Source organism: Pleurodeles waltl, chromosome 2_1 (assembly GCF_031143425.1).
Source record: "Pleurodeles waltl isolate 20211129_DDA chromosome 2_1, aPleWal1.hap1.20221129, whole genome shotgun sequence".
Lineage (NCBI taxonomy): Eukaryota > Metazoa > Chordata > Amphibia > Caudata > Salamandridae > Pleurodeles > Pleurodeles waltl.
The window spans coordinates 109,637,228-109,653,369 of NC_090438.1; the positions used below are offsets into that span (position 1 = coordinate 109,637,228).

Sequence of the window (16,142 nt, forward strand, 5' to 3'; positions counted from 1 at the left end):
GATACCGCTCCTTTAAAAGCCATGTCCAACTCTGAAGCCGCGCTTGGCTTCATGCTATTTCCATGCTTCTGTGCTCCTTGTTCGTTGCGTTTTTGGAGAATTCAGGGGATAACTGCCCTGCAATCTTATCTCCCTGCACTTTTTACCCATTGGATTAGTTTTTTTAATTACCCTCTCAGTTCTCCCGAGCACCAGAATCTTTATATTTAATTTCCTCTTCATGGAAAGGCCTTCTGGGACTCCTTGCACTCCCCACCTTACCTGCATTCTGGACTTCCCCCGCCGCCTGGACACCTAAATAAAGGAGAAGATTTTTTCAACCTCTCATGCCAGTACACTGAATCTGAAGCACCACCAATAAAGGCTCTAGAAGGACATTCTCTATATGCAGCAAATGCAATAATTTCACAAAAGAAGTCTAGTGCTGCTGCGCCAGGATTGGTTCTCCATCACACTTAGCACTACCTCCACTCCTTGGTACCTTCTTGAGCATACTACTAGTGACACCTCAGAAGGGTGAAGTGTGGTGGGGGATTTAGCGAATGGTTCTGCTCCTCTAATGGTGTTCTTGTATCTCCTTACTCAAAGGCTGCAGTAGTAAGGAATCTTTTGGTTGGTGTGTGTCTGTGGTGGCTCAAATCCAGAGTGTGTATTTTTTCCCCTTCAACCTTCCACTTACCTTGCCCCTGTTTTCCCCTGGATGCATTGTTTAGCACATACAAATTGTGAGGAATCTTGTTTCCTGGTGGAACTGGGGGACTGCCTTTGGTGCCGCAGCTTCCTGGTCTTCAGGTGAGTGAAGTCTTGACAGTAGGGCGTATAAGATGATAATGCCTGCAGGTCACTCACTCTGCGGGCTGAGGTCATGGACAAAAGGAAACAGTTTTTAATGTCAGAAGCCTAATGGAGCAGCTCAAAAGAAACACACATTATGAATGTCAGAACCAAATTCAAATCCCATTGAGGTATGATAAATGGGGATGGAGGAAACGTGGTTACGGCCCTTAAGGAACCTGTTAACATTAGGAGACTTAACGAGGGTTGCTCGGGTAACCTAAAAAATGCAGAGATAGCAGATAGATAACCCTTCAGGGTGCCCATAGCAGAGCCCTGCATGGCCAAGAAAAATATGAATAAGAGGACTTCGGAAAGAGAGGTAGAGCGGAGGTCAACAGGGTTTGGCACCTTTTCTTTGACGCAGCAGGTCCACAGTTCTCGGGATTTGGATCTTCTTGGTGCTGGTCTTCTTTTGTCCGTCGAATCCGATTACCTAGTCTAGAGATTCCAACTAAATACTGCATTTAGTAGGCATTTTAGGAGGAACCTGGTAGTGAACAATGGGTCACCTACATTTGGGTGGCTACACCCACTTAAGTGACCACTTCTTGTGGGAAGGGTCACTTCCCTATCCCGGATCAGCTAGTTTCCTTCCATTCAAGATGGAGGAAAATGAAAAGAGTGCTCACATTGCCGGCAACACCTTAGGGGTGGTGCATGCCAGGTGGGACCACTCCTCCTACCTTTGATTTTCCCACCAAACATTAGGGTTTGCACATGGGTTACCATCGGCTGCTAGCAGCAGGCCTGCAGTTAGCCCTTTGAAGCTCGCCAAGGCAGTGCACATTCCTGAGGGAGGGAGATTGGCGGTTGGCACCTCCACCCAGGAGGGGGGTTGGTTCTACAAACCAGAGACTAATCTCTCCCCCAAGGTTGTGTAGATTGGGTGTCTGGAGGAGGCAGGCTGGATAGAACCAGTGAGCACCCATGCCATGGTAGTTATCTTTTGCAGGGGGGCACCTCTAAGGTGACCTTGGGTACCTTTTATAATAACTCCAACACTAGCACCAGTGTGGATTTACAATTCTGAGTTGTTTGATACCAAACAACCGAAGGTTCAGAGTAGCCATCAAGTTGCTGTGAAACTCGTACTGACCAGTGTTCAGCATATGTATGTTAAAATGGCTGCAATGTTCACTCACTATGTACCAGGTTTGGCAAGGACACAGTGGGGGCATATTGCTCATGCAGCTATGCCCTCACATACAACATAGTGTACCCTGCCAAAGGGATGTCTTAGCCATAGTATTTGCAGTGTGTAGTGGACAGGGCACACAGGAAGTGTGCCATGTCGAGTTTTCACTTTAGGGTTTGCATCAGGGCACTCAGCCTGCAATGGTGCTGCTGCCCTCATGAGCCTAGCCCTAGTACCTCATGCCCAGGGTACCTAAGTATCTTTTATTCAGGACTTATAATGGTAGCTAAAGGTGTAGCCAATTTCGCCAATGCCTCACAACAGTTTTAGTAAAAGAGCTCTGGCCCAGGGAACCTGGTTAGCATGGGCTCTGGTCACTACAATTGTTAGGCTACATCATACATCAGGCAAAAGAGTGTGGGTTAACCATGTCAAAAAGAGGTCTTTTCTCACACAACGGTCCTGTGTTAGCCTATGGGATGCCTGGCTCGATAACTCTGCACCCGGGCACCTGCGGGATTCCTGGTACTTACCTCTGGTAAGACCAGTAGCAGCCAGAAGCAGATGTCTTACATGGAGTTCCTTGAAGAGACTTGCTATACAAATCTGAGGACCCACCCTCGGGTGGCCCTTAAGTAACCCTAAAAGGGGTTTGGTCACTATCTGCGGTGACCCACCTACCGGAGAGGGTCAGGGACGTCATCTACCTGGCCTAACCAGTCGGATACTCCCAGGACCCTCTACCTATCTATCTTGCTTCCAAGCTGGCAGAATCAACCGGCCATCTGGCAGAGCTCTGTGCACCTTCCTAGGGGAGGAACTGGACAGAGGGGTGGTCACTCCTTTGTGTGGTTTTGCACCAGAGAGGAAAGCAGGGGTTCCTGCACTGGTGCAAAGTGGTTTATGCAAGGAAGGAACCAAATGTGCCCTTCAAAGCAGTACAGTGGCACTGGGCGGCCACCCCGGCCCAGAGTCACCTACTTCTAAAGGAGAGGTCACACTTCCCTCTTACAGGAAACCCTTTGTTCTGCCTTCCCCTGCTTGAGTTAGGCTCAGCAGCAGGAGGGCAGAAGAGTGTCTGGGGCAGCAGTGGCGCAGGCTGGCAGGCAGACCCTGCAAAATTGTACAGGCAGAACTGGGGAATCCTCTAAGGAACCCCCAGAGTACATGGTGTCATGCAACTAACACTGGAATCAGTGTAGTTGCATGATTCCAACATGTCTGATACCAAACATGCTTAAGTTTGGAGGAGCCATTATCTAGTTGGACCACTCGTGTTGACCAGTTAACACAAGTGGTCCCTTAAGATGGCTTACCTGCACTTACAAAGCCCAGAAAGTGGAGTCTGGGGTTTGTAGGGGTATTTCTGATCTTGCAGGGGTACCCTCACACTTAGGAACATGCATCCTGTCCTTGGGTGGAATGGACTACCACAGGGATGACTTACAGTGTCAAGAGCAGTGACCGCGATTTAAGAAAAGCCTTATATCTAAAGTGAAATGGTACATGCACCATTTCACGCAGGCTGCAATGGCAGGCCTAAAGACACAGTTTGCATGGGCTCCCAAGGGAGGCATGATATATGCTGCAGCCCATGGGAGACCCCAGATGTACCAATGCCCTGGGTACCCAAGTACCATATACTAGGGACTTACATGGGTGCACCAGTATGCCTATTGCGGGTTGTAAAGATCACCAGCAACCAAATTTAGAGGAGAGAGCATAGACACTGGAGTCCTGGTTAACAGGATCTCAGTGTACAAAAGTGTTAACTCACTGGCACCAGGCAAAATCTGGGGGTAACTACGCTAGAAAGATGCTACTTTCCTACAACCAGTATCCAGCACAAGCATTTACATTTAAAATGGCTTCCCTGGTCACTTATCTACAAAGACATAGCAGGGGCATACCTGCTCATGCAGATATGCCCTCACATGTAATATAGTGCAACCTGCCTTAGGGCTGTAAGGCCTGCTAGTAGGGTGACACACACACACACACACACATATATTGCAAGCAGTGTTTAGGGGACATGGCACATAGGTTGTGTGCCATGTCGTGTTTTCAATTTTGGGAGCACCTTGTCACGCAGCCTGCAATGACAGTCTGCATAAGGTTGGCGCTGGGTCCCTTCAGAGTGGCCAAGTTGCGCTACAGCTGAGGGGCCTGCTTCAGTACCCATGCCTAGGTTCCAGGGGCACCATTTACTAGAGACTTACGGGGGCTTAAGGGCCTGGTTAGCAGGAACTCAGTGCACTTCAGTCAAATTTGCATCTACAAACCAGGCAAAAAAACAAGCTTCCTACAATGGATGAAAGGGAAAGGACTTAATGGAAGCCCCTATCATAGCCAAGGAAGGTTTCAAAATGCAGACTGAGGTTGGCCACAGAGAGGGCCAAAGACCTGCCCATAGCTCTCCTGTCTTTAAAGCGCAAGAAAGATGAAAACCATAAAAATGTATGACCATGAGCGAAGATTTGATATCCCCTGAAAAGCCAGTAGTCCATAACCAGGCCTTGAATTGAAGGGCCACAGAGACTGCAATCTTTCTGCCCAGTGAGTCAGTTGTGTCTGGTCAACATTTGACGGCAAACTTTGCTGCATCTCACCCATCTGATATGGCCTGGGTGAGTATGGCTTTAGACTCCTCCGAGATCATAGGCAGTACAGCACAACCGAGTCCCACACAGTGTATCTAGGCCAAAAATGCATGTGGTGTTCTTCGGCCACAGTGCTAGGCTGACGAAAGAGAACAACCTCCTGCCTTGGGTATCCAGCCTTTTGGATTCCCTATCTGGTGGAATGGTAGTAAACACGTCGCAGTTGATCCCAAAGGTGGAGGCTCGGACCAACAAGCGAAACTAGTATCCCCAGGAGCGGGGTGACGGCGGCAGCGAATCATCCTGTGGACAGGAGTCCCTGTCCAGGGCTTGGACGAGACCCCAAGAAGACATCCAAAAGGGCTTCATTAAATGGGAGGAGAGGTTCGGAGGGAGCAACTCCCAGCTGAAGCACGAGGGCAGTTACGGTCCAGTACCTCAGCAGGACCCCACACCATCACTGCAAATGAGGGTCTCTCATCTGTAGCCATGGCAGGAGGACAGACCAAGCCACTGATTGGTGAGGTGTGGTTAAGTCAAGCGGGTGGGGGAGGGTAGTACCTGCAAATGAAAAACGCTGCAAGAAGGCGCTTGAAGACCAGTCTGGCAGTACCTACAGGGGGGGGCCCAGCTCTTTGGGCTCTTCGGGCCATGAACACAGCAGTTTGACTTGGACCGGGGTGGGGGTGTAGATGTGTTTTTTTCCGACAGGTCACTCGAGTCAGAGGCTCTCTCTTGGTTTTGGGTGATATGGAGAGGTAGCGAAAACAAAACTGCAGGGCCTCACTCAGTGACGGCCTTGAGGATCCCGACGCCCCTTGTCGGTAGGTCGGTGTTAGCGTCTGTGGTGTCTGGGCTGCACACACAACCAGCCTGTGTGTTTGCAAGGGCTCCAGTTCCCCCGGTATTGGCATAGACAGGCTACAGGATGGCTCAGCAGCTCGAGACTTGGTGAAGCGATGGGGCTGGCCTCCTGGACTCTCGATGTGGTAGGTTGCACCCTCAGTTGACCCAATGGTCAGCAAAACAGTGAACCAGGCAGATGTGGTTGGTACCTGTAGATGCAGGGAGATGGCTCCTCCACCTTAAGGGTGATGTTGGCGAAGTGCTGGTCAGACTTCCAAGAGTTTGGGGACGCAGGTCAGCGCAGGACGAGTCATTTCTTGCATATGTTGGGAGGGAAGCAGCCAGACAGGGTTTAGTGCATATTTTGATGCTGGTCCACAGTTCTTCCGTTGTTGGCTCCTCTGTCATTCTGTTCTCAGGAAGACGAATCTGATTTCCTGGTGTCAAGGGGACCCCTAAATACTGAATTTAGGGGCATTTAGGGGAGTGTAGGTCAGTAGACAATGGGCTACTTACCCCTGGGGTGAATACATCCCCTATGGGACCACTTCCTCTGGGGAATGGACATATTCCTGACCCGGAGTTCCTAGGTTCATCAAAAACAAAATAGTGAAACTCTTTCTTGACTTAGGGGTGTGTCAAGCCTGCAAGCGTGACACACCTTCTGACTATCTAGTTTTCCACCTGTTCTGGTGTCAAATGAGCCTCGGGGCAAAGGGTAGCGTTCTCCTGGTCTGGGGGGAAGCCAGGGTCACAAATCAAAAGCGGCAGGGGCTTTGCAGCCCCTGGCTGTGATATGCTAAATTGCTAGCCATCCTGTTGGAAGAGGTATAATTCCTCTGGAGCAGGCCCTGTTTCTGTCTCTGAGAGCGTGGGTTCTTACATCAAGGGAGTCATTAACACATCTGCGTTGGCAGGCTGGTCGATATCAGTCAGCACAATAAAAGACTAGTATGTTTTCAGTGGGCAGCTATAAGGTACCCTTATGGGTGCATGTCATGATAAATCCAACACTGGCATAATGGTATTTATTAAGTTGAAGTGTTTAATATGAAACACTATTAGTTTCAGTGCAGTCATCATGTAGCTGGGTCTTTTGTAATGACCAGTGCCCAATACATGTCCTCAAGATGGCTGCCCGATCACCTGCAATATCTAGCAATTGAACTAGACTCCACAGGGGCATATATGCTCGTGCAGATGTGCCCTCATATGTAATATAATGCACTCTGCTGCCCAAGTGCTCTTAAGGCCTGCTGTAGGGACGACTAACATATTATATACAGTGATACGGGCATTGCACGCAGGGGCATGTGCAATGTTGTGTTTTCAAAAATGGTTTGCAGCATTTCACGAATTCTGCAGTAGCGGTCTGCATATGTTTGGGTATGGGTCCCATAGGGTGGCATAATACATGCTGCAGCCTTTAGGGACCGTCTTTCGCGCTCATGCCCTAAGTATCAGGGGTACTCAAGTCCTTGGCAACTGAGTTACAATTAGGCATTTACCTCGTTTTAAGAGAAAGAGCAATGACACTGGTGGCCTGCTTAACAGTGACCCAGTGCACTTTCTGTAAAAAGCATAGGTACTAGGGCAGAATTTGGGGGTGACCTGTCAAAAAGGGGCACTTCCTACAGGGGGGACACTCTGGGAAATTCTGGCAAGTGCAGAGTGAACCCAAGCACAGGCTCTGTGGAGGAGCGAGGCATCATCTTTCCCGCAAAGTGTCTGGTGACTTGGACCGCAGCAGACAAATCGAAGAGCGCTTCAACTACTTGGACTTCTTGTGCTTGTGGGACTTACCAGACAATTTTGACTGTGACGGCGATCATCGGGATCAGCTCAGTGTGCGGTCCCGGAACCTTTTGGACGACCGGGATCAAGAGTGTTGCAGGGTCGTCAGACGTCAGCGGCAAAGAGTTTCAGGGAAAGTTCCCCTCAGTGCCTTGGAGTTCTTCCATGTGCCTGTGACAGGCACAACAGGGCTTAAAATGTGTTGGTTTCTTTGGTGACATCCCTAAGCACACCAGGAGAAAGTATTTTAAAATTTATGTTTACAAAACGTTGGAAAAACTCAGTCAAAACGTGACTGTGGGTAGCTCTTCCAGATATACTATGACTGGCGCAGAAATAAAAGAATTGACAGCACCATGGGACGGCGACTATTTAGGCACCACATGTCACTTTTGGTGCAGAGGACGGTGAAGCACAGCTGCACAATGCCACCTGTTTCGCTAAAAGCTGCATGCTGGCTTAGCAGATAGGTATGAACAGAGTGTTAATTTCTCAAATGTTATGTGGGTATTTTGTTTGTCTGAATACTATGCCTTAGTGGATATAATTAATTAAAAAGTCCAAATGTACAACATTTTTAAAGCATCTCTACAGAAAAAAATTCTTGCTAGCATAATACAGCACTATTCTGATTATCATGGGGCACTGATATTCAATCATATGCGGTCTGTCATCCACACAGTCAATGACATTCATTATTAAACTCATGAAGTTACTATTGACCTACACAACACTGCAAATTCGAGTTCTTGAATCTGGTTTCAGATTTAAGTGAAATTAGCATTTTTCTTGAGTGCAAACCAGTATCTGAAGCTTCATTTCACCAGAAATTCATATTTCATCTCCATAGTATCTCTCTTTGACTGTATTGTTTTCAACGTATTATGCAGTTAAATCAAAATACCATGTGTACCTACCATTTAAGAAGACCTCTGCCACATCACAAAACACAGCATCTTAATCATCATTGCCAGATTTGAGTCAGAAAATGCAGGACGAAGACAACACAAGATGCCAGGTGTTGTTCGTTCGTGTATTACGGATATGGAACTCCATGTTGATACAAATGCAGCAGGCGCTATACCTCCTCCACTGTCACAACCAGCTGACGATTCAGCTCTTCAAACATCTCATCACACAGTAAAAGCCAGGCTTTTGGAGGTGTCGGAAAATAATCCTCCTTTGAACATCCATTGAAAGTAATGTTTTCTATCACTTTACCTTGGATGCAGAGTAAATTCATGCAAATTTCAGGTCCACTATATAACCACGTAGCTCCTATCCTCTTTACTGGCATCCACTCCCTCACCTACGCTACGCCTCATTCTCTGATGCTCAACAATTTTTCGTACAACTCCAACCCCCCGGTTTGTAGCTAGAATCGAGTCACATAAATCTCATACATACGAGTCAAAAGCTCTGTGCTTCAGTGGGCTATACAAGAGCATGTTTTCCCAATTAGAAATGAAAAATGGGACCTCTTAAGTATTTAGTCCATAGTGCCTGACGTCCTTCCTGCTGTGTCTGCATTAGCAATAAACTAATCCATAGATATTCACTTTATTAAACGATATAGGAAGGAAATACCAAATTCTGGTATACTATTCACCTTTTCCTTCAAATTGTCAGGAAAATATTGCTAACTTTATATTGGTGTAATAGCAAAGCTGTAAATAGATTCAATATAAATAGGACACGTACCTGAGCCAAGAACCTGTATACAAAGACTGGTTTATGCTGCCCAAATCGATACACCCTAAAGATACTCTGAATATCATAGGATGGGTTCCAAGAGGCATCAAAGATAATCACACGGTTTGCAGCTACCAAATTAATTCCAAGGGATCCTGCTCTAGTGGAAATAATAAACAATCGGCCTCTGAAATGAAGAGAAAAACTATATTGGAGCAAGAAAATGACTTATAATAATCAGTTATTCCTCATTTGTTCAATAAAAAGTAAGAACCTAGTTACTTACATGTTACGGTTGTTCTACAGCTTGACTCTTCAGGATTCACATACTATGCATATATCCTGCCACCCATGTAGTGAATCCTACTTTGTTTTAATGGGAAACAGGAGTTAGCTTAACCTTTGGCTTGCAGACTCATGCCCCCATCACCTAGTGACTTTTACCCTACTTAGCTTGCTCTGTTTTAGCCCATTTATTTAATTACATCTTTTAAGATGGCTGCCTTATTTTAGTTAAGGCCTATATTTTAGTTTCATGTTATCAGTGCCACTGCGCTAAGGCGTCAATATCAAGCGACAAAGATAAACTGTAGGTGTTCACATTAGGTACTTTCCCCCTTCACGCTTTCGAGGGAATTGTTTATATAAATTACCATCCCAATCATGTCTTGGTATCTATTGTTTAGGAACAGACCTAGATCAGGGGTCCGAGCAGATCTGTATAAATGCTCCTCACTTAGACAGATAGTAAGAGGGATTCCGACCAGATGCCATCGATGCCGCACGTCGCCTTGATTGATGCTGACCCAGTCTTTGTGTCCTTACGGAGTCTGAGCTAGAGACCTCGCTCCAAGGTAAAAAGGGTTGGGGGGCTCTTCTCATGGACATGGCATTGGCAGATTAGGTTTAACACGCCTAGCTCTCTTTTAGGTTAGAGGTTAGGGCATTAGAACATATATTACACTTCTTCTAATTTAATGTCATCTGCAAGATTGTGGGGCTCTTTGTAGTTATGACTCTTGTCTTTACCATTCCGTTTCTTGTACTGTTCATTATTCTAATCATTGCAGCCCATGCAATTTATCACAGTTTGAGGTTCTGTTAAAATAAAACCTATTGAAACCTTACTGCATCTTTTTTATTGCCTGTGTTTGGTTGAGACATGTTGTTAATGTGAGAAAAGGGCACTCTCCGTTTAACCATGACACTCCCTGAGATGTCTCACTCTTGAGTCCATGCTTAAAGTCTGCCACAAATCACCATTTACTGTTTGGGTTTTTGATGAGGTGCTGCTTGTGAGCCGGGAGGGTTGGGGCGACAGTTGCAACTTGTTGTAGGACTGGTATCATTGCCTACAAACATAAGTACTGTCAACCTTAAACCAGCAGTCTTGCCCAGAGCAAGAGTCCATCTACGACATGGCAACACCAATGATGGTGTTTAGGCACTCATTTAAGGATATCCTGATTATCACTGTCTTACATACTACAGATACCCTAAGTACCAATATACAGAGAAGTCCGTGGTCTTTGGGAAGATCCTCCTCAGCTGAACAGGGAGCACCTCACTAGGCTGTAGGCTGTTCAAGTGCGAATTCATAAAAGGACTTTACTCCCCACTTGGTGTTCCATCTCTTTACCAACATTTTGGTAAATGCCATGGAGATTCCTGAAAATGCTAGACACGCATAAACACCACATTTAGTAGCGCATGGCTTAACAGAAGCGGGCGAGGATGTTACATTCATAGTGGAAGCTAGTGAAGTTTACCAAGCAGAAACATTCTATTCCTGGGTACACTTTCCTAGGGAAAGCAACACTACAGTCACATTCCACACATATAAAATTGCAAATGTACCTATTCGGTACCAAGCATACCAGTATCATGAAATACTGCTCACTTATCAGGTGCATCAGAACTGGTTTGAAGGCGCCCTACCACATGTAATACAACCCGTGAGATTAGGTCCTTTAGGTAATGACGGACCAACGTGGCCTATGTTTGCCACATACACACCTCACACAGGCATACACAACATGCAGGCAGCTGACCTGCGTAACTTATACATTGAGATAGTAACACTTTACAGACTACTTGTTCAGTTCGTAATGCGACCTGTGAACACCACACCAGAGCATCCAGCACCACCAGCACCTGCCGGCTACCAACTGGCTGCTAGGATTAATCCGCAAACAGTACATACTATCATAGGTAAGCTACCCACAGAAAGAGAGAAAACCGCGTTCTGGATAGCCCAGAAAACATCAGCTAGAAGCTGTGTTTCCCCATGCGGGACCACAGGAGAAACAGAATTCTTACAAAGGGCTTGCCTTTCGGGATGGTTCCCTCAGTGGATGACTGCATCACATGGGGTACAGTCTTCGCTGCAATTTATACTACCACATATGTTACCCCGACACTTGCCAATTTACCGGAAGTGTTCAAACAAATTCAGAATGAGCACGGGGCTGCTCCAGCCCTAGATTTGGGGATGAAACGAATGCGTAATTTTGACGCTGTCTCCTCAATCATACCATTAAAGGGAAAGTGGTATCACTGGCTATATGCCAGCACATTCGAGAAACTCCACATTTGGACCGGGGGAGAGAGCTACCAAAAATTATTTCCGACACCTATACTAGTATAGGACGGGACAGTTTGGGAGCTAAGCCGAAGAAACTTGAACTACAGAGTACCACTCCTAAGGAAAGTACTAAACAAGCACAGGAGGGTTCTAAGAAACAGTGGGATAAGCAAAAACAATTTAAAGATAGACTAAATCAGAGAGCTGATTCTCCAACCCCGGAGAACTCCGAAAGGAGATACTCTCTCAGAAATAAGGAAAATATAAAAGCTCCTGACAGATAAACTGATTCACGTCCCTCTCGTTCCTCTCAGGACACACCAGATAGATGTAGCGAGAGAGGGGGCCGTCCTGATCGACATCCTAAATACGTGAAACAGAAGAAAAACTCACCAGTCTTCAAACAAACAAGAAGATAAGTCCCCACAACAAAAGCCACAGTTTTAACAAAAAAAAAAGGTGGCAGCACTGTCAATTAAAAATGCCAGTACACTTGAGAACATTGCTGAAGAACAAGACGTGGACAGTGACACTGTTAGACAGCGCAGCAGAGGTCACGATATGTCGCAAGAGTCTGAAAGATCATCTGAATGCGACAGCTACTACCGATTTCATTGCAGTTGAGACTGCAGACAGCCGCATTCTCCCACCAGACAGGGTTTATGATTTAAATATCCTAATTGAGGGAGATGTGGAACGCACCATTGGTGTGATATTTTAGGATGAACTTAGTTGTGATATCCTGCTGGCCGAGAGGGACTGGCCACCCGAGCACATCTGTAAGCTCCCACATGGGGCAGATGTAATTTTGCCTTCTTCGTCTTATCTTGTTCCAGAGGCGGTAAAACAAGCCTATACTCTGTCAACTGGGCTTTAGCGCAGGCACCTGCGTTGTACCGCAACCATATAGGCTGGGAAAAGGATTCTCCTTGTCATGTAATGCCCACTAAGTCTACGCCCCGGCCTCAGCCACAATATCCTGTTAAATATGAAGCAAAAGCTCCAGTGAGGGAGATCTGCACACAGCTCGAGTACCAGGGAGTAATTGAGCCCTGTGTCTCTGCAATGAATAACCAGTTATTCCTCGTTGCAAAGCCAGACCATTCCTACGGAATAGTCTTATATTACAGACACTTAAACAGTCATACACGCACATTCACTATACAAAATCCACATAGCACAGCACTCATTAATAACACAGTGCGTACAAAATACAAAACAAGTTTGGATACGGCCTTTTCTGCCAGAACTTAGCACATACAAGTCGGGACCGGAGTGCATTCTCATCTGGCTCACAAAAACGTTTTTTTTGTTTGCCCCAAGGCTACAAGAACAGCCCAGGACTGTTCTCAGCCCGTGTAACATCAATATTATATGATATTGATCCCGAGCCGTGTCTTACGTGGATTACATTTATCTCATGGATGATGACCTCACCATTCATCTTGCCAGGGTTGATCGGATCGTTTTAGGATTTAGAACCCTTGGCTATAAATTTAATTTTAGGAAAACTAAAATAGCCTTTCTCAGCGTATTGTTCCTGGGATACAAGCTATCAAACGAGGGGAAGAGCCTGGCCCGCAGAAATGTGCTCAACTCCATCCACCTAACACTCTCAGGAAACTAGTCTTTGCTTGGTTTCTTTAACTTTGGCAGAACGCACATTCCTGACTATGCACAACGTATCAAGCCACTTTACGACTTAATACGCCCAGATTTTTCTAGCAGACTCTGGACAGTTGCACACATTCTGAGGGAATTACAACAGGACATGCTAGAAGCAAAACACACACACATGTTAAGAAAACAAATTTGGCCATCAGAATAATTGCTGGTGCCATTTGGTTCACTTATGTCACCTTTAATGAGGGCAACACAGAGCCCATAGCATATAAATCAAATTTATACTCAAATGCAGAACAACGTTTTTCACCCACAGACAAAATTCTAACTGCAGTTCAGATGGCTGTCATTAAGGGGAGGCCACTTGCCCAAGAGAAACGCATCATTGTCGTTACCCCGGTGCCAGACTTAGAGGCTGTCAGCAAAGCAATCGTTCCTAACACTAAAGCATTACATTCATGTTGGATTCAGTGGGAATCCACCCTGACTGCCACCAAGAATTTCTCCAGTACAAACAGGAGTACCAAGCTCCTCTAGATATTTTGCCACTTGACAGATCCCGTACTGTCATTTACACTGATGGTTCAGCACAGCCAGCTGTAGGTACCAAACATCAATACTCAGCCGCCTGCGCAACTGTAAGCGGAGTGATGAAGGATGGAGTTTTCCACAATCACAATACTTACACGCAGTCCTTAGGGGATTGCACAGCTCAGCTGGCTGAACTTAAAGCCCTTATTTTAGCACTAGAACACACAGAGCCAGGATTACTGACTAATTGTCTGTGACTCGCACTACTGCGTCCAGTCTTGCAATGATTACCTCAATCATTGGAAGCTGAACAGGTTTTGAGATTCCAAAAGGGAACACCATAAAAAACAGAACTCTGTGGGGGAGGATGGCTGATCTTAAGGATAAGCTACCTTGTGTCCACGTAGTACATACACTGGGCCACCAACGTGCAGGAGTACACGTTATCGGTAACACTTTGGCTGATGAAGCAGCCAAATCTGCAGTAATTACGGCTTCTGTGACTGCAGTGACTCGTTCCCACACAAGATTGGATAATTAAATTCTGACTGCTGTGAAAGCCTCAGCTGAAGGCAAGTCTCTCCCAAAAGGATACCCTACAAAATACTCTTACCACATCAGTTCACAGAATGTTGCCTACGCAACACTTCCTGGGGTTGGAGAATGAGCGATCCCCAACCAAGACCAGAGACTAGATCTAATAAAAGCAGCGCATGAGGGTGTCGCTTCTGCTCATGCTAGTATTTCAGGCACAGTAACACTCCTACAGAAACACTTCTGGTGGCCAGGTCTATACAAACAGACAAAACAATACGACCTTTGTTGTGACATTTGCCAGCAAATTAAGAACTCTAACATCAAAAGGAGCTTCAGCAATTTCGTGATGATAAATCATCCACCAGTGCTGCCACCTTAGGAACAAGGGATTTACCACCTACTTCCACTGGCTGGATTCCTAAAGTCAGGGATAAGTTTTGTGAGAAGATTGCTGTGAAGAAGGAATTCAGCCCATCCTACAGAGCACCGGTCTCGGTCCTGGAAGTACAAGGTACCAGAACTGTCTTGCCACCGCTGCTTGGTTCCTTGGCAAATAGATTTATTTCCATTGATGACGTCAAACTACACCATATGGCCGATCCCGCACAGTAGACCCAGAGGTCCTTTGGGTAGTTCCCGGTCCCCTCTCACTACCCAACAGGACATACCTCTTCAAAGCAGACTTCTGACTACACAAGCACGTCACAATGCTACAAATACCTCCTCCACCATGGGGAGGGCGGAGCATGAGCTAATGCTGATTCCTGTTACCACTTCAACGACAGTACCTGTCCAAGATTTGGCTGTTTTCTACACGAACACAACACAGACTGATGACACCGTCTACTATGAGCCTTCACATGAAGTGGATCCATCTACTGGTAATGCACCGGCTCCTGCATTTGCAGAAACTGCTTCTGGTTAATTAATCGACATTGATGATTTTTCTTCAGACTCATCCACTCTTGTGATTGAAGATGTGTCAAAGACATGTAAGCTATATTTATGGCTTAAAAATAACAATTTAATAGACCCATGGAACTATTTATGGTTCTGCTGGACATTTTTTGCATTGTTTCTATGGATTGGTTTCGTGACTGTTTTCTTTTTACTTATAAATGGTCATTACCTTCCTGAACGCTCCTCAGTTGAGCTTGTGGATGAAGTCTTAACTCCAAATCATTCCTCACATACGGTCCGAAGAGATTTGCCCCTTGTGAACATTTCAGCTGTACCAATTCCTGATGGTGCTGCGTGGGACAACGTTCCATTTGACATATACGGGCCTACTGAGGTCATTCAAATCCCATATGTATTCAAAATCTCTATGACAGATTTATTACACCTGGTATTGCATCTGATGATTGGGATGTCCAGACAGCTGATTCTATGTTAACTGAAATAAAGGACTAATCTCTATTTTAAAGTGATGATGTATATACAAGTACACAGAATTATGGGGAAATGTCCTACTACAATAATTGGGGACATTACTACCTGCACGGTGCCACTAGACACAGACCAGTATTCAACTACACACAGTGGGAACACTGTTCAACACCACCAGTGGGGAAGCAAAAAAGTTATTCAGATAAATCTACTTTTTTCTGGACATGACACAAAACATCCAGAGTCATATTATTTCAAATTAGTTTCCTCAAAAGTTAGGAAACTTTTGCTAACTGACACCTAGCTGATTTATTTAGATTCCTTTGTTATTTAGATTCCTGTCCTGCAGTTGAAGGTTACAAATACTGGAAGAATACTGGAAGAACACTATTGACTTAAAGAGTGTATGGGGAACACAAGATTGGCAAATACAGGGTAGGGAAGCTTTGTTTAGAGCATGCCTGATTCCTGTACAAATGATCTTTCTGAATGACATAATTCAACAGACATCCTGTCTGGGGTGAGCAAAAATAAAAGAAATGTACATGCCCAGTATCCCCACACCGACAAAGTT

At 45.7% G+C, this 16,142-nt stretch overlaps 1 protein-coding gene across 1 annotated transcript in view; it reads right to left on the minus strand.

Moving 5' to 3' along the window:
* The window catches only part of ATRX (ATRX chromatin remodeler), a 1,138,900-nt gene that overhangs the window by 145,028 nt on the left and 977,730 nt on the right, over positions 1 to 16,142 (minus strand). Inside the window, exon 29 of the mRNA XM_069211061.1 lies at positions 8,914 to 9,091. Within this exon, the coding sequence (XP_069067162.1) occupies positions 8,914 to 9,091 (178 nt within the window). The remainder of the gene's footprint in view (positions 1 to 8,913; positions 9,092 to 16,142) is intronic.